This window comes from Artemia sp. Qi Xiang Cuo, chromosome 13 (assembly GCF_049724085.1).
Source record: "Artemia sp. Qi Xiang Cuo chromosome 13, ASM4972408v1, whole genome shotgun sequence".
Taxonomy (NCBI): domain Eukaryota; kingdom Metazoa; phylum Arthropoda; class Branchiopoda; order Anostraca; family Artemiidae; genus Artemia; species Artemia sp. Qi Xiang Cuo.
The window spans coordinates 28001712-28024962 of NC_142806.1; the positions used below are offsets into that span (position 1 = coordinate 28001712).

The 23251-nt window shown below is 34.6% G+C and overlaps 1 protein-coding gene across 1 annotated transcript in view; it reads left to right on the plus strand.

Annotated features, from left to right (window-relative positions):
• Positions 1-273: 273 nt before the first annotated feature.
• The window catches only part of LOC148945143 (uncharacterized), a 56521-nt gene continuing 33543 nt past the window's right edge, over positions 274-23251 (plus strand). The window contains exons 1-4 of the mRNA XM_089098953.1: positions 274-395; positions 3835-4464; positions 6539-6640; positions 14589-14652. Of these exons, the coding sequence (XP_088955079.1) occupies positions 297-395; positions 3835-4464; positions 6539-6640; positions 14589-14652 (895 nt within the window). The 5' untranslated portion in view covers positions 274-296. The remainder of the gene's footprint in view (positions 396-3834; positions 4465-6538; positions 6641-14588; positions 14653-23251) is intronic.

Below are 23251 nucleotides of genomic sequence, written 5' to 3' on the forward strand. Positions count from 1 at the left end.
ATTGCTGTGAAACACTCAAGTCTGGGTGATTTTGGCGCTTTAGGTACTGCACGCGTTGGCAGTCATGGTTTTCAAAGGTTCTGGCGTATTTTTGGCGTCTTTTTCAAAGAGTTTGGCCTATTTTTTGTTACACCCTCTGGCGACTGCCAACGCTGGATTAACATTGGCAAGACTTTTGTTTGTGTGTTTCGGTCTTTTGGACTAGCCTAATTTGAGTCTATCTTGTAATTGATATATTTTTGTTGCTTAGAAGAAGCTTGTTTTGTAGGCAAACGTACCTTCAAAATAATTACAACATGCTTGCTGTTGCCAGCAGGCACGGATATTACCTCCTAAATAAGAAGGTCTGGGTTGCTAAGAATAGCCTAACCAAATCAAGAGTGTTAGAAGCTTGGGTAAATTTCTATGTGGATGTCATTTGATGCCTTTTTTTATGCTCTTTCATAATTCAATAATTTCTTCTGGCGCTAATTGTATCTTGAGCCCTTAAAAGGGCCCCAAAGTTATTTTAGGCCTAGGCTATATGAATTATCAAAGATTATAAAAAAGCATCAAATGGTGTTTTTTGGATACCACCAGACATGGGCACCCATAAGCTGAATTCCAGGGGGGGGGCAAACTTCGTCTAATTGCTACTTTTAATGCTATATCATAGAAATCTCAGAACAAAAACATAACAATAAGGCAGCATCATTCAGCCAGGGGGGGGCAAGAGCCCCCCCTGCCCCCCCATATGGGCGCCCATGCCACCAGATGGCTAATTTGACAGTGTATATATGTACAAATCTTTGAATTAGCCAACCAACCAACCAGTATTTTAAGTCTAGGAGTTCAGCTGGAGGTCAATGTATACAAAATCATATTATTGAGTTAGGACTAAAGTAAATACACCATTTGATGCCTTTTTTTATGCTGATGATGAATATAATGAGCATTTCTATCGGGAATGAATTATAGCCCCCCCCCCTATGAAGGCTAGACCTAACCAAACCTGAATTGGCATATATAGGGGGGGGGGGTGCTTAAATTCATTTCCGATAGAAATGCTTTGGCTATTATATTTGTAATCAGCATAAAAAAGGCATCAAATAGTGTATTCACTTTAGTCCAAACTCAATAAAATGATTTCATATATATTGACCCAGCTGGACATAAGGACACATATTAGGAAAACATTTCTTACTCCATAATATGCAGAATAATCCTAATTAACACATTTTTCAAGGGGGGGGGGCTTTATTTTCACTTCTTTCCTTGTTTTTCAAGTTTTTCTAAGAAATTCATGAATTTTTTAGAACCTATTTATTTAGAGAGTATATACTCCCACCCCCCTAATGTGCAAATATATACCTATAATTGCATCTTCAATTTAAATATAACATCAATTTGCATTGCAAATGAACTTTACTCCCATATTAGCCATGTGGTGGATGTCTGTGTTTTTCAATTTCATCTTAGATAAATTAAATGACCCACTACAAAGTTACCAGGAAATTTAACCACCCCCACCCCCCTAATGTGCAAATATATACTCTGAACTGTTGGCAGCAAAGTTTCAAATCACAAAATTCTGTGCTATTTTTGGTGACAGCATTTGTAAAACTTAAAACAGTGGGAAAATGGTCTATATTTTAGTGACCTAATAAATCAGATTTTAATTGTTATAAATCAGTATTTTTGGAACATATTACTCCTGAAAAACTTATTTATAAACTAGGGATATGTTTTTAACCACTTTTTAATATGCCTAACTTAACTAGTGTTGATAACTTTTTTTTGTGGTTACAAAATGAAATACCTTTGGGGCCCCTTTAAGGGCTCAAGATGCAATTAGCACCAGAAGCAGTTATTGAATTATGAAATGGCATAAAAAAGGCATCAAATGATGTTTTCACTTTCATCCTAGCTAAATTATAGTGCCACCTAGAAATGTAGGCTACTGAAGCTGAACCATTTCTGAAACCAGTTGGTTAAGATATTGTTTGACAGAGAGAATTATCAGAGAGGGCAGACAAAAAAAGAAGAAGAATGCCTAGTGGAAAAACTTGATCCATCATTCCATTGGATTTCAGGAAGATTAAAGTTCCCCAGAAGGACAAGATCATAATCTGCAAAATCAGACATCCATGTGATAAGATAGCAGCCAAAGTGGATTTGTAGTCTAAAATACTAAGAGTAATGGGACTTCTATATACAACATGTACAACAGTTGTTTTATTGCAAAATTGTTTCAAAAAGCAATCATAGCACTTTAGTACAAAAAGGAAGGGATTTGAATTGTTGTTTGATTCTTGTAATGTTGGATCTTCTATCTCAATGCTGTCAAAATATCTTTCCTCCAAAGACTTTAGCTTTAGTTCCTGTTTGCTTGATTTAGGCTAAAATTATAGATTGTTGTACACAGTAATGTATTTCCATGAATCTTAAATTTAAAAATAGACAGGTTTTTATTTAAGGGAAACAAATAAATTTTTAGAAACAAAAATCTCTCTATTTTTTTTTTTGGAAATAGCCTTTTGAGCTCTATTTGCAATATAATTTTCTTTAGTTTACACTTTTCTGCTGTTTTTATCCCTGCTGTGCAGCAACATTTCAATAGCACATAAAATCTGGAAAACAAAAGACAGAACTGAAAATTAAAACTAGGTAGCATTCTTAAAAAAATACTGAAGGAACTCTGAAAGAGCCTCTGTGCAAGCACTAGCCCAATAAAGAGGCTGAATATCCAACAGAATATACACTTGGGTAAAGAAATGTCAAGCAAATGATAACACTTATAATCAAAGCTGTAGTTAGATACATTTGCTCACCTCTTTCCATTCTCTTTATGCTTCAAAACAATTTACACTATTTTGTAACAAAAAAGAAAAAGAGCTCTTATGCCCATATTTAGCACCTTTCAAATCTTATGGCAAATACTGTCCTCTGTTGAAAATTTATAATGCTCTGTACCAAAGAAAACTATGTAGCTGTATTTATGGCAAAGTTTAGCTGTAGAGCATTAACCCCTTGCAAGAATATACTTATGAGTTTTAAGCTCATGAATGCCATTGAAGAATAATAATTTGACCTTTTCTAAGGCCTTTTCTTTATCCACATATGTTCAAAATATCCATATCTTTATGCACATCAATGATTGTAAATAAAATCATATCTTGATTTGGTGTTCTTGTAAAAATTTAGCCAGTGATTTTTTACCACAGATGGCTAAATCCCTGGGTTTAATTCAAGACTGACACACTTTTGCTTCTTAATTTCACAAATTATGTCTGCATTAAAATTTTTGAGAAAGTATAATCATTTAGCAATTCTGTGTGTCAGCTATCTAACAAGACAACCTTCTTCTCTGATTAATTCAATGGTGCTAAATTTAATTATAGAGCTTTGCAGCTTTTCCACTAAAATATGGTGAAAAATTACTTGGTTTTTGTTTAGGAGTTTCAATACAATATCTAAAATGTAATTTGATTAAAAGGTTTTGGAAATATGGTTGGTCATCATATTGCAATGACTGGGCATGAGTTTACAGTTACATCTAAAAGTCTTCAGCTGTGCTTAGAAAAACTAAATTGGATAATGTTGACTTAGGAATTCTTGCAAATTATGAAAACATATTATTCAACATTTCATAGAGACAAAATTATTATCAAGCTAGGCATATTTATAAATTGAGATGGAATGCTAAAGCTTATAAAGTCAAATATATGCATTGAGTGGCTTTTTAAATTTCTAATTATAGAGTACTTTCTTAACTTTCACCTTCAATGCCTATAATGCCTGTGATTTGGAATACTTATTTATGTTTCATTCATCATGTTTCAATTCTTATTTCAGCAATTTTATGTCATTCAAGGACTAGTCACTATTTCTGAAATGGAGCAGAAACAATTTTGTTTAAAATGGAACAACTATCTGGATGTTTTTCATGGAGCTTTTTTACCTCTATTAAACAATGAACATTTCACAGATGTCACCCTGTCATGTGACAGTCAAAGCATCAAATGTCACAGACTTGTTCTCTCATCTTGTAGTTCATACTTTGAAACACTGCTTCTAGGGATTTCACACCCCCATCCTATTATTATTCTGAAAGATGTGGAATTTCATGATCTGCTGGTTTTGGTGAAATTTATGTATACAGGTGAAGTGACTGTTCCACAAGCTCAAACTATTTCATTAGTAAAAATGGCTAAAATGCTTGAAGTTAAAGGTCTTGGTTATCCTGATGAGACAGTTAACCAGATACTGAAACCTAGCTATCTTTCTCAAAATACTCAAATGACTCAACCTATTGTAAAGAAAAACAGAGTTGATACAAACTCTGAAAACAACTTGTTGGCTGAAGATTCTTCCAGTTACCCAGAACTTACTGTTGCAGATACCTCAAATGATAAGTTGGTAAACTATCCTGCTGAAACTAGTTCCTCTGTTTATCAAACAGATATTGCTTCATGCAACCAACTAGTGAGTTTTTTTTTTTTTATTCAAGTTTGGTTTATATAAAATCAAGTGACCAAAAGATGGTTATGTATTTAATTTTATTTCAATTTCAGGAAGGAACTAGGCTAGGTTGAAGTCTAGAAGTAACATGATACTTGTGTAATACCTAAACACTAGAATCTCCATCCCCATCTGAAAAATACTTTTGGCTAGAAATATGTTAACTTAACAGTTAAAAAGCACAAAGCACAAGGTCTGATTTTGCTATTAAGATTTTCTTCTTTGATTTATTTTTTCTCACATTCTAGTTTTGTTTAGCTCAAAGGGCCAATGGGCTATCATTGTGCTCCAGGGGTGTAATTTCCTTTAGGAGAGGCAGGTGGGCGGGGGAGGGACTGCCCCTCCCATACCTTGCTTTACCCCCTTCTCCCAGGCACCAGTTTGCCCCCCCCCCCGCTCCCCAGCTGAAATTTAGTTTCTTCCAAAATCTTCTCAAAACTAAGATAAACCTGCATAATTCAAGCATCAACAGAAACAGATCAGTTTTTTATTACATATTTACCTTTATAGTACTTTTAAAGTAGGCTACTAAATAGTACCTTTATGGTACCAAACAGCTTATTTTTTTAGTTTTTATTGTCATTTTCATTTGCTTTGGGATTGGATCCAACTTCCCCCCCCCCCCAAGATTTTGATGAAATTACGTCTTTGTTGCATTGGCACCCATAAGCTGAATTTTCGGGGGGGGGGGCGTACCTGGTCTAATCGGCAATTCCAATGCTGTATAATAGAAATCTCAAAACAAGAATATAAAATATTAGGCAGCATCATTCAGCCAGGGGGGGCGGTGGAGCTCATCCCCCCCCCATGTGGGCACCCACGCCCTGTTGTTCTCCCTCATCTTTGCCAAAACTGCTTAAGTTAAATTTGTTTTTTCCTACAAGACAGTGGTAGAGGAGTTTAATAATATTTAAATCAAAGTCCTTAGATGACTTATTTTAATGAATTGAAAATATATATACTGAGAAATGATTTGAGATATAAAATGTGAGGTTATGGTCCTCACACATCTGGCTTAAGTGAAGAAAATTCTTTCAGTGTTTTTTCATCACAAGATAAATTGAATTCTGCTTGAAATAGTCATCGCCAAACATCTTTATATATGATCTGTTTAAACTTTTTGAGGAAAACAAACAAATCCAGAACACTTGTTCAAATTAAATCCATGATAAAAAAAGACCCCTTCTTTGGCTCCTGATTTTTCAATTTAGCAAACTGTGATAACTTTGCATTGTTATGTCCTTTAGAGACTGTTTTCATTTCAGAAATTTACTGTATGCTATAGTTCAGTGGTATGGTCTTTTTCCAGTCCTGTTAGAAATCTACCAGAAGATCTCTCTAAAACATAGATTAGAATTTTGAGGAAACTGTATTTCCAGGTCGCTGTTTCCCCTTGTTTATTTAAGATAAGAGCAGCGTCTTAACTTTTTTTGTTTACAAAGGCTCCTGGCCATGTAAACCTTTTTTTTTATTTTTAAAAGTCTTTTAATCTCACATCCTTGAACATGCTAAGATATGGATTAGGCTAAATTACCCATTCATTTTTTTGTTAGAGATGTGTCATGGTAAATTTGCTCTGGCATAGACATTCACATCAAGTATTTCCCTGGAATGACTATCTTCATCCACAGTAATCAATTTGGAAAAGATATTCATATTATTTATTTTGTAATGATAAATACTGAGCTATCAGAATGTTTCTGTATTCTTCTAAACAGGATCAAGTAAGGTCTATAGAAAGTAACCTTAATTATGTCATGTCCACTTTGGGTGGAGATGGAAGATTAAATCTGACCTCGGACGGAAGATACACTATCTATCAACAAGTGAAATTACTTCATTTTACACAATTCTGACAATTCTATGTCAGATTTGCGTCTCACTGAGACTTTCTGTCTTGACTTTACTCCAATTAGCCATGGCTTTCAAGTTTTTCATCACAGTCTACCTAGTTGATCTTGATTCAAAATCAACAATGATAAATTTATGTCATCCTTTGATAACATTCGTTTTTATTTGAAATGTTTTTTATTTTCAGCAAGTCAACGACGAATTTCCTGTGGGTATTGACAAAGGCTGGAACAATAGTTCTAATCAGTTTGAAGATGATGGAGAATATTTTGATTATGACAGTGAAAAAGTAAGCGTTTGTTTTCTTTTATTACTTTTTTTTTCAAAGCATATGATTGATCATAGCTTTTTATTTTGTAACAGGCCTTTCTGCATTTGGCTATCTGGTAGTTCTCTTTCTATTTTCATTATCAGCAGTACGAACAGTTAAGGATGACCTTAACTGTTTATATTCTTTGTAATTTGATATCTTCTTTTTAAAAAGAATTTTAGTCTGCTTACCAAAAAAGAAAAAAAAATGCATTTTCTTTTTAGAAAATAGTTATTTAGTTGTAGCTGCCAATAATCATGGTTGCCGCAGTAGCCGATTCTAATAGGTTTTCCGAGTAGGCAAAGCCTATATAATATGGACAATCTCAGTTGCCCACTTGGCTGCGAGTCCTGTGGACATAATAAATTTTTGAATCATATCTTGGTCTCCAATACCCTTCAAATGGCTCACAGAACTGGTAGACTATCTGAATTACCCTTACTGCTTTTTTTGTCTGCCTCATTTCTAACCTAGGATGATAGACTATCGTGAAGAACCAAAAATAATCATTATACAAATCTGACTTAGTTTTGTCAGCTTTGCCTCTCACAGAGATTATCTGTCTTGGCTTTACTCTAATTAGGCTAAATTTTTTTTTTTATCTTGATCACTTTGACCTAGTTTTTCACTACCAACCATTACCTTTGTCCAAGTCATTACATGCACTTACTGCAACCTAGTAGGGAAAAAACCACAGCTCATAACAACCAAAATTGATAAGCAGTTTAAAAAAAAAACTGGCAAGTTTGAAAAAATTGCCATTGTTAGCTGATTCAGGAATGACAATTATTATCTAAATCAGTCTTTAATAGTAAAATATCATCTTAAAAGCAAATTTAAAGGAAGTTCAAACAGTAGCCTGAAACCCACTAAACATTGCATCAGATTAAAAAATTACATCATAGGAATCGTAATGGCTGAAAACCCACTGTCCCCTGGATTGAACAACAAGGAAAATTACTTTTTGATATGGGTAGCACCGATGTTTGCTCTTTTGTATCTTCTTTCTTTTCCTTCTTCACTACTGACGGGGTATTGAAACATCGTAGAGGGCTGTATAAGGGCTCATTAGAAAGGAAATTGCTATATCTAGGACTTTTTGTAAGTACCAAAACATAATATCAATAAAATCAAATGTTGGTCCTGCCTCAGAAAAGTTAAATTTTTATGTTTTAACACATATAGTAGAATCTTGAATGGGATTGAAAAGCTTGCCATAGGTATTGCAGCGCTATCTCAGTAAAGGGCAATGAGGGCTCTATGCAGTTTTTTTCTCGGTCTATTTCATTTCCAACTAGTTGTGGAAACTTTGGGAAAACCTCATTCAACTGGAAATTAAAATTAAAAGTAATTAACAACTGCTGCTGCTACTGCTTGCAATTTCGATTCCTTCGCGACTGTGATTTTTTGCAACTGCGACTTCTTGTGATTACGACTTCTTACGACTTCACCTGCTACTACTGCCCATTGTAACAATGACTAATTGTACCTTTTACTACTTGCGTCAGCAGCTACTTAAGACGTCCACTATTTACGTTTCTGCCACGATTTATGACTTTGACTAATTTTGACTGTGGTTGCCGTTACCTGCAACTGCGACTATTGCTAATTAGGTTGAGATAGCAACTACTGATGACTGTAATTGCAATTGATTGTGACCGAGGATGTGACTACTTACGACTCTGACTACTTAGGACTGTGAGTGATGGATATACAGCTAAATTAAAAGAAATTATTACGCATCCAAATTGTCAAAAGGGTGTCTGTGCAATATTCCAGGAACAGGTAAGGTTATTACGTTAGGACGTTTGGAGCATGATCTTGGGAAGGGTGAACTAAATCAAATGGCTTTTTTTGCATTAGGGCAAGGGTAATTATTATCCAGGTAAGCTCTTGAATTTTTTTCAGGGGATGGTGAGGAAGATAATGAGCTAAAACAAATAAGCTATATGCACCCAGATTGTTAAAAGGGCATATGTGCAATCAGAAATGGTTGAGAGTTTGAAGTTGAAGCTTTATGGGTATGTTGAAGAGGATAATGGAATAAAGAAAAAAAAAAAAAAAAAAAAAAAACACTGTGGGCATAAAATTTGTCAAAAAGACATATTAGAGTATTTAAGAAACGGCTAAGTATACTTTCTGAATGATAATGTTTTTCTCGTTTTGTTGTTGATCTTAAGACAAACTAAACACCTAAATCTAGGTTACTCATCAAATAGTTTTTGCAAACGAACTGTAAGTAAGGACCAACTCACCCTTCGTTCCCACATGCTGCGGATTGCAGAAAAACGAAATGCGATATCCGCATTCTCTTTGCGGAAAAATCGCAGAATATTTTCCGGAAAAACGCATTTTGAATGCGGAAAAATCGCATGCGGAATAAGTCCAAGCTAAACAAGTTATTTTTAGATTCTTCTTAGAATGATTCTATCTCCAACTGCAGCTGCTACTGCCCTTGTTTTGCTTCGCAGAAGGAGAAGAAGGGTAACATATTTCACTTTTTGATTAACTTTCTCCCAAGAACTGTCTATGCCCATAAAAAAAACAGTCCATCTTGCATATAGGCCTTTTGAAATCCAGGTCCCTGGGTCCTTCCATTCCCTTTTTAGAAATTGTTTTGTGGATGACATAGACCGTAGTGCTCAGACGAAACCAAAACACGGAAAGACTAAGTTTTTCTTACATGGATGACAGTGCATCCCCAAGTAGTAGTCTTTAATTTATAATAATTATTTTGTAACGTATAGCAACAAATATTGCAGTTATGGTTTATTATGCAAAATTACCAAATGGTTTTCAACCATTATTGCATATAGAATTATATTTTAAAAAACAAGTTTTTTTTTAACTGAAAGTAAGAAGCAACATTAAATCTTAAAACGAACAGAAATTACTTTGCAAATGAGGCGGGTCGCACATTAAAAAGAAAAACATAGAAAGACTAAATTTTCTGTGTATGGATTACAGTGCATCCACAATTAGCAATTCTCTTTATTTTTTAGGATTTCTTCTTTAATATATGACAACAAATATTACAGTTAAATGGTAAAAGTATATATACAAAATCATTAAACAAACCAAAAAAGAGCCATTATTTTTCACCATTATTGTATTTAGAATTAAATTTAAAAATTAGTTTTTTTTGCAACTAATAGTAGGGAGCAACATCGAATCTTAAAACGAAAAGGATTATTGAGCAGAGCAACCCCCTTCTATTTAGGAGGGGGTTCCAGCCCTCTCATATGCTTCGATTTTTATGATAAATTTTTACTTTTTGTTCAAATCACTTAAAAACGACTCCTGAAATACTTCGATCCTTCCTTACAATTCATTACCATGAATTGTTTGATAAAACAAATATTCATTAAAAATCTGGGACAGAATAGTCCCCTTCACAGTAGATACAGTAACTACAATTTTGGACGAGAAAAAACAAAGTAAAAAAAAATTTATATCAGGCGATTATTTCTGTTTAAAAAGATGGGATGGGCAGCACCTAAGCCCCAATTAAATGACCAATAAACGTTTGTACTATTTATTTTCAAAGATTTAATTCAACCCCCCCCCTTTTTTTGGCAAAGGGAGTCAAAGCCAGGACGTCAATGGTGGGTGAGTCCTGTCCTTCAGAAAAGAGAGGATTCTGGGGCATATGTTATTCTTATTGAGAATCTAAGACAACAGGATTCTCAGCGGTATTTTGATTATATGCAAATGATGCCAAATCAGTTTCAGTATATATTCCAGCTTGTTAGAGAAAAAATATCAAAAAAGAACACAAGATGGAGAAGAAGTATTGGTGGAGAGGAAAGATTAGCTCTTACACTTAGATATTTAGCCACTGGAGATAGCAAACGTTCGCTATCTTTTCAGTATTTTATTGGTAGGTCCACTGTAGCTAAAATAATAGCTGAAACTGTTAAAGCTATATGAGAAACCTTGCAAGCCATTGGGATGAAGGCCCCTACTATTGAAGACTTTGAACAGATTTCAAGAGCTTTTCAAGAAAGGTGGAACTTTCCGAACTGCATGGGTTCCATAGATGGCAAACATAAAAGAATTAAATGTCCAACAAACTCAGGCTCAGTGTTCTACAACTATAAAAGTTTCTTCAGTATTGTTCTTCTAGCTGTTGCTGATGCAAAATACAAGTTCATAGTTGTGGATATCGGTGCAGAAGGAAGTGCTAGCGATTCTGGGGTGTTCTCAAACAGTGCTTTTGGAAAAAAACATTCCAGAAAGTACAATAGAACTACCCCCACAAAAAGTCATTGGAACCCATAGTTTACCCCCTGTATTTGTTGGGGATCAGGCTTTTCCATTAAGAAATAATTTAATGAAACCATTCCCAGGAAATGAACACGATTTATCAGGCTCTAAGAGAATTTTTTTATCACAGATTATCAAGGGCTAGAATGAGCGTTGAGAATGCATTTGGAGTGTTAGCTGCTCGCTAGAGAATATTTTACAGACAATAGATAGTAAATTAGAGACGGTTAAGAACATAACCATGGCATGTGTATGCCTTCATAACTATCTAGTAGCCGAGAGCTCCGATCACTTTAATTCAAGCCTTACTGACACTATTCGAGGAAACGGAGAAATTATACCTGGTCAGTGGAGGGTATCAGAGCCTTCTTTATGGAGCAGCCATTTGAACCAGCAAGGGTCCAATAATCACACGCTCCTGGCTAATGAGACTCGAATAAAATTTCAAGAATATTTCAATTCCCATGATGGACAGCTATCTTGGCAAAGTGACCATTTCTTTGGAAGTTCCAGATAACCAAAGCACAAGAGAAATGACAGCACTTATAACCATATCTTCATCAATTTGTTAAAAATTAAACAGACTTTTACTGTTTTTGGTCTTCTCTGAGAATAGTTTTCCCAGTGAATGTTCCACTGACTCTACCTTTCGTCAATCAAGAAAAGAAAATTAAAAACTTGTCTCTTTATTAAATCATAGTAAAAAATATTTTTGAAAAAAAAAAATCAGGTCTGCACCTCATCCGTTGTTTCCAAGTCATATAACACCTGTTGAATTTTAAATTTTGCCAAGTGTTTTTTTTTCTGTCGAGTTGCTTCAGTTCATTACTGACATACATGCCAAATGCATAATCTGGATTTTGGGCATCCTTTGTTTGCTCCAACAGCAGTTTTTCTAATGGATCTTCTAAAACCTCCATTTTTTCTTCTTATAACTCGGTTTCTTTGGTTCTGCATATGCTGAAGAGCTTGAACCACTGTAACCAAAGATTGCTTGAATTAATTATACAGAGGTAATTTGTACAGGTCAATAAAAAAAAAAAACAATCATGATTATCATCATTAAACAACCTCAAGACCAGAACATAATTTAAAGTTAACTGAAAGGTTGGGGTAGATTAAATTTTTTCAATTGTTGAACTTAAACAAATTAAAAATTATTAAGACTCTAAGTAGAAAATATCACTATATATATATATTAAACTGTCAATACCCATTCAGTGGGGATTGAAAAAAAAAATCAGGATTGTCATCATTAAATAACCTTAAGACCAGAACATAATTAGAAGTTAACTCAGAGGTTGGGGTATATTAAATTTTTTAAATTGTTTAAATTAAACAAATTAAAAATTTAATGTTTAGCATGTTGCATTTGAAGTTATTGAATTAAGCCTAAAGTACAAAATTAGAACGGCTCTCTATTAGAATGAACCACTCTATAGCAAGGGTAAATGAGTAATGTCAACTATTTAATAACTAAAAGGTAAGCTTTTATAAAAGCACAAAGTTTGGGTGTTGAGACATTTTGGAGTCTCAAAATGAATCATAGCTGAAAGAATGACTAACTTCACTGAAGTGAATGAATTAATATATTGCAAAAACTCTTAAGCTAAACAAAATAGACAGAAAAAAATAAATAAAAAGAGAACATAGACTCAATGAATTCAACCATCAAAGGAAAATAAAAATATGTAATATTTTGACAGTGAATATGAATTTTAACTGTGAAATCTAATAATGCTTCATTTTAGGTTTTGTAACTCCTAGAGCAGGATTGAATTAGTGCCTACTTGCATTAGGAGACTGCTAGCAACTTTTCAAAATTAATTCATTATGACAACTATTGAAAGCAAGTTCCAAACATCAGTAAGGGATATATTATGTACTATTATATGCTTGTATAGCATGATGAAAAGGGTAAAGATGTAGATTAGCTACCACCAAAAAGAACACTTATTTACTGTGTATTATCCAATCAATTGGGCTGTAAGATGCATAGATACTGTCCAGTAGGAGCAGGATATATTGTAGGCTATATTCTTGTTCTATTGGCAGGAGTTCTGCAAACTACACCACAGGGACAGCTAGCCTAATCTGCACCTTTAACAAAGAAGGAAAAATAAACCAAAAAGTGCAAATATTGAATAAATAACTAAAGAAAAAGAAATGAAAACATCTAGGCTGTGTCGCAAAAGCTGGCATAAGCCTTTTTCAAAAAAGTATAAAAATAATGTCATTTCACTAGTTGATAGGTAGTCTATGATCCATCCATCCTAGGGCAGAACTAAGGTAGATAGGCATGGAATAAGGGTAATTCAAATGGTCTCTGAGTTCTAGCCAGGAGTTATTGCACAGATACTGTCCAGTAGGACCAAGATATATTGTAGGCTATTTCCTGCTTCTATTGGCAGGGACTCTGCACCCTCCACTGAAGGGGTAGCTAGCCTTATCTCCACCTTTAGCAAAAAATGAAGCAAATATACAAAAAGTAAAAATATCAAATAAATAGTTAAAGCAATGAAAATGTCCAAGCTGTGTTTACTGTTTAGCCTACCTGATAGTCCAGTCTCCCTGGAAACTTGCTCCCACACCTTGACCTGCTGAATCTTGTTATGGTGGTCTTTGTGACTTTTATTGAAGAGCAATTCTTGAAATCGAATTGATATCAATTTTTCAACAGTTACATTTTTATAAATATGAATTATTCTTCAGTTGCTAATCCGAATGCTTTTTTCCGCAAGTATTGAAAAATTTCAGCGCATGCGGATTTGCGTTTTTCCGCAATATCGCAAAAAAAAATCTTTGCGGAATCCGCAAATCCGCAACGATTTTCCGCAATCCGCAGCATGTGGGAACGAAGGGTCAGACCAATAGTTTTAAGTGGGTTGACATTCCCAGTCTTATTATTGTGAACTTTATTATTATTTGCTATGGAAGGTGTTGCTGTTACAAGTCTTAGTGCAAGTGAAAAGTGTATGTTGATTTTTCTCTTAACTTAAAACATGAAGTCTATAGACTACTTAAATATTTTTGTTTTTATCAGTATTTACAATTCCAATATGGATAATCATATTTATTAATGTTCTTATTTCAATTTCTTATTAGTCTCTTTTATGTTCTTATTTTGTACCTCTTTTTTTTAAACTAACAGGCTTATTCAAACTTTTGTGCAAGTGTGTTTGGCTCTTCAATTTGTTCAAATTGAAGTTCCATGTATGTTCTTTTATCTTGCTTAACGTAAAGTGAAAATTTGCGTATACTGGACCCCTCAAAACGTTTTTCACTGAAGGAAAGGAGATAAAGAGCCTCAAAAGTGTGCATGTTTACGCATAGTAGGATATCCCTCTCCCCTTTCTGTGTATAAGTTAATAAGTGCATCGGATGAAATTTAAATAACCTGTTTGATGAAGCCTTTTCTGAGGTGAAAGAAAACTTTCTTTTATGGATGTATTTGCCCCTTTCTTCTTTGTGTTATAACCTTGTAGTTTCGGGGCTATGGTTTTTTATATTGTTTGTTTTTTAATAATAGCAATTTAATTAACATCAATAATAACATGATTGATATTACTAGGAGATGTGTGGTTACGTGTTTGATATTTAAGCCTATCCCAACTCTAAAGATTTGTCCACATTTCCGTGTGTAATTTTTCTTTTTTTAAAGCTAATTGGAAATCAGATTTTGGAAAGAACAGAGAGAAAGCCAAACGCAAGCTTACATTTTTCAGGTTAGTCTTTCCTTGTTTAATTAAAAAGTAAGGGAAAGCCATATATACAGTTCGTTTTCTCTTTTTTTGTTTATTTATTTTGATTAGAATAGTAATGACTTGTTTGAACTACTATTGTAAAATTAACGTAAAATAAAAATCCGTTTAGTAAAATAAGGTAAAATTGGTAAAAAAAAGGTATTCCTTAGAAAACATATGGTAAAATTGCTGTTTTAAAGTTGCTCTGTAACTAGGAGACCAGCTGAGTATCTCTTTTGTTTTTTTTGTCTGTCATTTATTCAGCTTCTAATGAAATGTTTTAAAGGTTTTGATTTTTCTATGCTTGAAAAGGTAAGGCCCCTCCTCTATCTTAAAACCAATTGGTAGAAACTTTGTCAACGTACATAAAATCAAGTGTAGTTAAAATTCTATTTACTTTAGAGCACATAATCTGGATAAACGCTTGTTTTATTTATTTATAGCAAATATTCTTTGATTTGCTTAGGGTCAAAGGCAGGGGCTAGTTTGGGCACAGTCCCCTGAAACTTCAAATTTCTGGACTGGTCAAATAATATACATTTTCTTTTTTTTACTATCATCCTCTCCCTCCCAGGAAAAAAAAAAAAATCATTTATGATTTCCATTTTTTTTATGATATACCCTCTGCAAATACACTCATTCATCAGCAGTAAAAAAAAAAGAAATAAATGCCGAGCGTCTCCCCTTCCATTTCGTTGCTTTTTTTTGCCCAAGTTGTCCGTCACAATACTATTCTATTCTCCTCTAAAAGCGCTCAATAAAACAAAAGGTTTGTACAAAACGCCAATTGTGTCTTGGGGCTAAAAGGCCGTCTCACTTAGCAAAGCGAATCAGAACGCTAAAGTGTATTAAAGTAGAGGTATTCAAAATTTGTAAGTATTGGAATATTACCTGAAATAAAATCTGTCTGCGGTTAAAGATAATCTACAGTTTGCAGTCTTTCACCGCACACATAATTTATTTCAGGTAATTTTCTATTATTTGGACATTTCATACTGAAGAGGGAAATGCGCACTGATTGACCAAAGCGGCACCGAAAAAAGCTACGTGTGTTCTAGGCTTTAGACTGGGTAACATTGCTACTGATCCACAGGCCAAATGATATTTTTTGAAAATTTTAGTGATGACATAAACTGTTCATTAAAAGAGAATAAGTATATGCAAATAAGGTGATATGCTCTAAGAGAGGGGCTAGTCAAACAATTTATCACTCAATTCTAAACACTTCACAACGAAATTAACGAGTTCAGTTAACAATTATATTGCTTTCTTTCGCCCTGCTGTGTCCAGTAAAAGTCCAGTAAAATCCAGTAAAAATCACAATAACAATATAATTTCCTATAAAATACTGGTAAAATGTGCAAAATAGGAAAATAAGTAAAATGCCAATCTTATCCTTTTATTTATTAAAAACCATATTCTAGATCTCCTCCAACCAATGGTAAGGGTCATTGCTTCCTCTCCCAAATGTATAATTACATAATTCTCAATTCAGTCATTATCGAATATCCAAGATACCCTTAGACGGGAGTGTTATAAAATAATTTTATTTTGAATTTGGTTTCTTAAAGTGCTGCTTACTTAATAAGTGATGACAGCTATCTATCCGAGAGTTTTATCATAAACGGAGCAACTAGAACACAAAATCATTATGCTGCAGAATGAAAATTATTAATACCTCGATGGTAATTTATTTTCTTATAGGCTGTTTCAGGGTCATAAGATTCTGCCATTTTGCCAAATATTGGTTTAAAGAAATAGATTTTAGTCAACTAAACTGTGTTCTGGACTGTTTTTCAAATTTCTGCTGAGCTGTGAGGTTGTTAGATGGGAAAAATGTTTGGAATAATCGTTCTGATTATTAGACTAATTCAAAAGCAGGGCTTGAAAAAGTTTTCCGAAGAAAAATTAAGAGCCATATGAAATTTATGACGAGTGGAAATAATGTCTGATCATAATACGAACTTGAAACGAACATAAGCTATTATTAATGAATAAATAGAGCCCGTAACAACTAAAATTGAATTAAATAATTCTACAAAACACGAGGAAAACAGATACTGCTATGGTGAAACAATCAATCCTGTAATGAACAGGAATTATGTGGAATGACAAGAAAAGTTGATATACCAACAGACCAGAAATATTCTGAGAATATTCTACCATAATTACGTTGCAATCATGTGTAATTTTATTTTTTAATCCTTTTAGTACTGTCACTAATTCATCGTCACAAAAAATCTTCATTAACATCCAAAGTATCACAAAAGTTTTCATCAATTTTATCAGTGACCTCCACTTCAAACCTCCTTAACTCGTGTTTTAATGCTTCCACTTTCCTTAAATTTCTCTTATTTTCAAGATATATCACTCAGATAATTCTTGTGCAAGTCCCTCCTTTCTAGGAAACGTGAAACATTTACACGAATATTCCTAGCTGTGTTTCTGACTTTCCGCCCAAAGACTTCATCCAGCGAGCTCACAAACTATTTTCTTGAAATTGTTCGATCCATCTTCTAAATTGACAAATTTTACACTCTCTAGTTTAGTATTCAACTTTTCCTTGAAAGTTTATCTCAAGTTCTCATACTGGAGTCAACCAACGTCATAGCTTCCTGGAAAGTAGTTACCTTCTCAAGTTTTATATTTAGGTTAATCCTAGACACTACTAGCTGGTTATCATCGCTTTTAACATCAATAACAACGCTCCTATGTACCCTAGTATCTTGTATCGATCCTGTCAGTCTTCAGTTCACAGTAACATAATCAATAGAGTTAGCTGTCCTACCATCATGCCAATTCCACGCTAAATTATGGACCCCTTTCATGACCAAATTCTGTATTGGTTGTAACTAGATTCTAATCCCTGCAAAGTTGTAGCAGTCTGTAAACATGACAGTTTTCTTTGCCATCGAAAACTTTACGTATGCTAGAATACCTTTCTATTTGCTTGGAGAACAACCATTTCTGTTTTTTCCTACCTACCTATTTCGGTCTGATATGTTATTTCTCGCGTTCTGGAAAAGTGTATTAACGCTAGATTACTGTATATGATTATTTGGAACTGCATAAACTGTTAAATCCAATTCAATTTGATTTCAGGAAGGGTGGAACTACAGAGATGGCATTATCATATATAATTTCGGTAATTAATGGAGCTCTTGATAATAATCTTAGAGTAGCTGGATTTTTTTTTTATGGATTTGATTAAGCATTTGACACTGTTGACCACCAAATACTATAGCAAAAATGTGAATTTAATTTGGCCGCTTTGGCTTTGTGATTATCTTCAAAATAGAGAGTAGTCTGTTAACCTTAATGGAAGTAAAAGTTTGTTAATTGCAGTGTCCTCAACGGCTCTATGTTAGGTCCTACTCTTTTTTCAATTTTTATTAATGATCTGCCATATGCTGTTTCAACTACTTCTAGAATTAGGGATTTAGTCGATCCTGCACCTTCTGGGTCTAGGATCGCACCCTTATTTGCTGATGATGCGACATTAATGTGTGTTGCTTCAACTGAACATCTACTTACCGCTACAGTTAATGAAGTAATAACCAAGAAATGTCTATGAGTGAAGGTAAACTGGCTTGACCTAAATATAACTAAGTCAAATTTTGTTATCTTTTCACGGTCTCCAGATTATTATTATTGAATAACTGACATACCTTCACCAAAAAGACTGTTAAGCGGTCGAGGTCCGTTAAGTACCTCGGGTATATTATTGATGAAAATTTATCATTTAAGTTCCATGTAAAAGCTATTAGTAAAATATTATCACGTAATTCAGGGATTATCCGTAAATTAAAACATGGTTTTTCTTCATATGTTTTACGGTTAGGGTACTTTTCTCTGATACATCAGTATATTCTGTTCTGTTCCTCTGTATGGCTTGGTAATTTCCCTTCAATGCTTCGTCGATTACGTGTGCTGCATAATAATGCCATTAGATCATTTTGTCGAATTAATTAAAAAAAACCTTTTCCCACAAAATAAGTTTTTCAAAGAAAAGTAAAGAACTCACAAAAAATGAGCAAAAATAAAATAAAATAATCTATCAAGCGTGAAACTACCCCAGATCAGCATCGATAAATAATTGAAACCCAAAAAGAACAGAAATTACAATAAATAACCGAATCAAACTCTAAACGAGCAGAAATTAACATAAGTTGGACTCAAAACCCCTAAGCCTTCCCAAGGCCAGAACATAATTTGCACTTTACTGAAAAAAATACAAATGAATGTGCATTGTCAGTTTAATATACATATAGGCTACTGATATTTAGCAATCAAAATGTTAATATTATTTGATTTATTAAAGTTACAAAAGTAAAAACTTTAATATTTTTTTCAGTAAAGTGCAAATTATGTCCTGGCCTTGGGAAGGCATGGGGGTTTTGAGCCCAACTTATATTAATTTCTGCTCGTTTCAAGTTTGACTTACTTAATTATTGTAGTTTCTGTTCGTTTTGAGTATCATTTATTTATCGATGCTGATTTATGGTAGTTTCACGCTTGGTAGATTATTTGATTTTATTTTTGCTCATTTTTTGTTTAATGTAGTTGTTTATTTTTATTTGACAATCTTATGTTTTGAAAAAAGTTTTTTTTAATTAATTTCTGTTCGTTTTTATATTGCCATAATCTTTTCAGAGAAAAAGAAAATAATACTTTAAATCTTTTCGTTTTTTTAAGAATTTATAGTTTGGCATGCTATTTGTATGGTGGAGAAAAATTTTCAGCAATTTTTAACAATATACTTCCGCTTAAAAATCTGGACACAAATAGTAGTGTTTAATTTAGTTTCATACCTCCTCTAGTTGACCTGAAATGGAAAACATGATACTATTCGCAAAAAAATCTGTTTACTTTCTTGGATAGAGTGAACGCATCTAAGGTAATTTGATTTGGTAAAATTTTAAGAGTAGAAGTAGCCCCAAAAGACTGAGCATAATACTCTCTAATGTTCCTAGAATACTACTAGGATGCTTTATTTGGAATTAGAATTACAAAATTGCGTTTTGATCTGATCTTATGGCAACATTTAATTTTTAAACATAAAGAAAAATGGAAGAGTGGGCGTGAGAGGGGTACTAGTTTCCCTCAAATCACCTTTGACTATTAAAAAGGGCATCAGCCCTTTCTATTTTCAATCGAATGAGCCCTTTTCGAAGTTTCTACAACAACTCCTTCGATACAAAGTGCCCTGGTCTAAGCAAAAAAAAAAAAAAAAATATTATACCCACATAGATCTTTACTATAAAAATGCCAAGCCTTCTAATCACTTTCGACTATTAAAAAGGGCACTAGCCCTTTCAATTTTCAATCGAATGAGCCCTTTTTGAGTTTCTTAGACAACACTTCCTGTAAACACCTTATATGCCCCCAGGGCATAAATTGCAGCCCTTACCCTAAGGGCTGTGAGGGTGGTTGTCATCCTCTAAGACCTAATTTCTAGAACTTTCAACTACGTCAAACAAAATGGCTATCTCAAAGTTTTGATTGGATGTGTCTGGGAAAATGGTACGCGTGAGAGGGGCGTTAGTCTTTCTCTTATCACTTTAAACTATTAAAAAAGGCACTAGCCCTTTCAATTTCCAATCAAATGAGACCTTTTGAAGTTTCTACGACAACGCTTTCAATAAAAACTTATAGGCCCTCCGGGGATAACTTACAACCCTAGCCCTGAGGGCTGGGGGGGGGGGGTCGTCATCCTCAAAGACCAAATTTCCAGAACTTTCAACTACGTTGAACAAAATGGCTATCTAAAAATTTTGATTGGATGTGTTTGGAGAAATGGTGGACCTGAGAGGGGGGTTAGTTGCCCTCCAATCACATTCAACTATTAAAAAGAGCACTAGCCCTCTCAATTTCTAATTTAATGAGCCGCTTTTGAAGATTTTACGACAACTCTATCATTAAAAACCTTATATGTCCCCAGGGCATAACTTACAACCTTTACCCTGTGGGGGGTTTATCATCCTTAATTACATAATTTCCAGAATTTTCAGCTACGTTGAACAAAATGACTATCTCTAATCTTTGATTGAATGTGTTTGGAGGAATGGTGGGTGTGAGAAAGGGGTTAATTACTCTCCACTCACTTTCGACTATTAAAAAGGGCAATTCAATCTCCAATCAAATGAGCCCCTTTTGAAATTTCTACAACATTTTTCTATAATAACCTTATATGCCCCCAGGGCATAACTTACAACCCTTGCACTGAGGGCTCTGAGTGGGTTACCATCCTAAAAGATCTAATTTCCAGAACTTTCGACTACGTTGAACATAATGGATATCGCAAAATTTTGATTGGATGTGTTTAGGGAAATGGTGGGTGTCAGAGGGGGTTTAGTTGCCCTTCAACCACTTTCGACTATTAAAAGGGCACTAGCATTTTCAATTTTCAATTGAATGAGCCCTTTTTGATGTTTTTACAACATCGTCTTCTATAAAATCATACATGCTCCCAGGGCATAACTTACAACCCTTGCCCTGAGGGTTGTGGGGAGGGATGGGTTGTCATCCTTAAAGACCTAATTTCCTAAACTGTCAACTACGTTGAATAAAATGGCTATCTAAAAATTTTTATTGGATGTGTTTGGGGAAAAGGTGGGCGTGAGAGGGGGGTTAGTTGCCCTCAAATCACTTTCGACTATTGAAAAGGGCACTAGCCCTTTGGATTTCTAATCGAATGAGCCCTTTTTCATGTTTCTACGACAAACATTTCAATAAAAACCTTATATGTCCCCAGGGCATATCTTATAACCATAGCCCTGAAGACTGTGGGGAGAGTGTCCTGCTCAAAGGTATAATTTCCTGAACTTTAAACGGCATGGAACAAAATAGCTATCTAAAAATTTTGATTGGATATGTTTGGGGAAATGGTGGGCGTGGAAGGGGTGTTAGTTGCCTTCCAATCACTTTCGACTATTAAAAAGGGCACTAGCCATTTCAATTTCCAATCGAATGAGCCCTTTTGAAGTTACTACGACGACGCATTCTATAAAAACCTTATATGCCCCCAGGGCATAACCTACAACTCTTGCCCTGAGGGCTGTGGGAGAGTGTCCTCCTCAAATACATAATTTCTATCTGGAAATCCACAACACTGAACAAAATGGCTATCTAAAAATTTTGGTTGGATGTGTGGGGAAAAGGTGGGCGAGAGAGGGGGGCTAGTTGCCCTCAAATCACTTTCGACTATTAAAAAAGGGCACTAGACCTTTGAATTTCCAACCGAATGAGCCCTTTTTCAAATTTCTACGACAAAAATTTCAATAAAAACTTATATGCCCCCAGTGCATAACTTATAACCCTTGCCCTGAAGACTGTAGGGGGAGTGTCCTGCTCAAAGGTATAGTTTCCTGAACTTTAACTGCGTGGAACAAAATGGCTATCTCAAAATTTTTGATTTGATGTGTATGGGGAAATGGTGGGCGTGGGAGAGGTGTTAGTTGTCTTCCAATTACTTTTGACTATTAAAAAGGGCACTAGCAATTTCAATTTCTAATCGACTGAGCCCTTTTTGAAGTTTCTAAGACAACACTTTCTATAAAAAACTTTATATGCCCCAGGGCATAACTTACAACCCTTGTCCTGAGGTCTGTGAGGGCGTTGCCATCCTCGAAGACCTAATTTACAGAACTTAAAACTACGTTGAATAAAATGGCTATCTCAGAATTTTGATTGGATGTGTTTGGGGAAAAGTTGGGCATGAGAGGGGGGTTAGTTGCCCTCCTATCCCTTTCGACTATTAAAAAGGGCACTAGCCCTTTGAATTTCCAATCGAATGAGCCTTTTTTGAAGTTTTTACGACAATGCCTTCTATAAAAACCTTATATGCCCCCAGGGCATAACTTACAACTCTTGCCCTGAGGGCTTTGAGGGAGTGTCCTTCTCAAAAACATAATTTCTATCTGGAAATCAACTACGCTGAACAAAATGGCTATCTCAAAATTTTGATTGGATGTGTTTCGGGAAATGGTGAGCTTGGAAGGGGTGTTAGATGCCTTCCAATTACTTTCGACTATTAAAAAGGGCACTAGCCACTCCAATTTCCAATTGAATGAGTCCTTTTCGAAGTTTCTTCGACAACTTCGATACGAAGTGCCCTGCTCTAAAGGAAAAAAATAACAAATGATACATTGTGAAAACATCGTTCTTATATGCCCTCAGGGCAAAACTTAAAACCCTTGCCCCGAGGGTTGTGCGGGAGTGTCCTCCTCAAAAAATATTTTCTAGTTGGAAATCAACTACGCTGAACAAAATGACTATCTCAAAATTTTGATTGGAGGTGTTTGGGGGAATGATGGGCGTGGGGGGGCTAGTTGCCCTCCAATAACTTTCGATTATTAAAAAGGGCACTAGCCCTTTGAATTTCCAATCGAATGAGCCATTTTTGAAGTTTCTACGACAACGCCTTCAATAAAACCCTTATATGCCCCCAGGGCATAACTTAAAACCCTTGCCCCGAGGGTTTTGGGGGAGTGTCCTCCTCAAAAATATATTTTCTGTGTGGAAATCAACTACGCTGAACAAGATGGCTATCTCAAAATTTTGATTGGATGTGTTTGGGGGA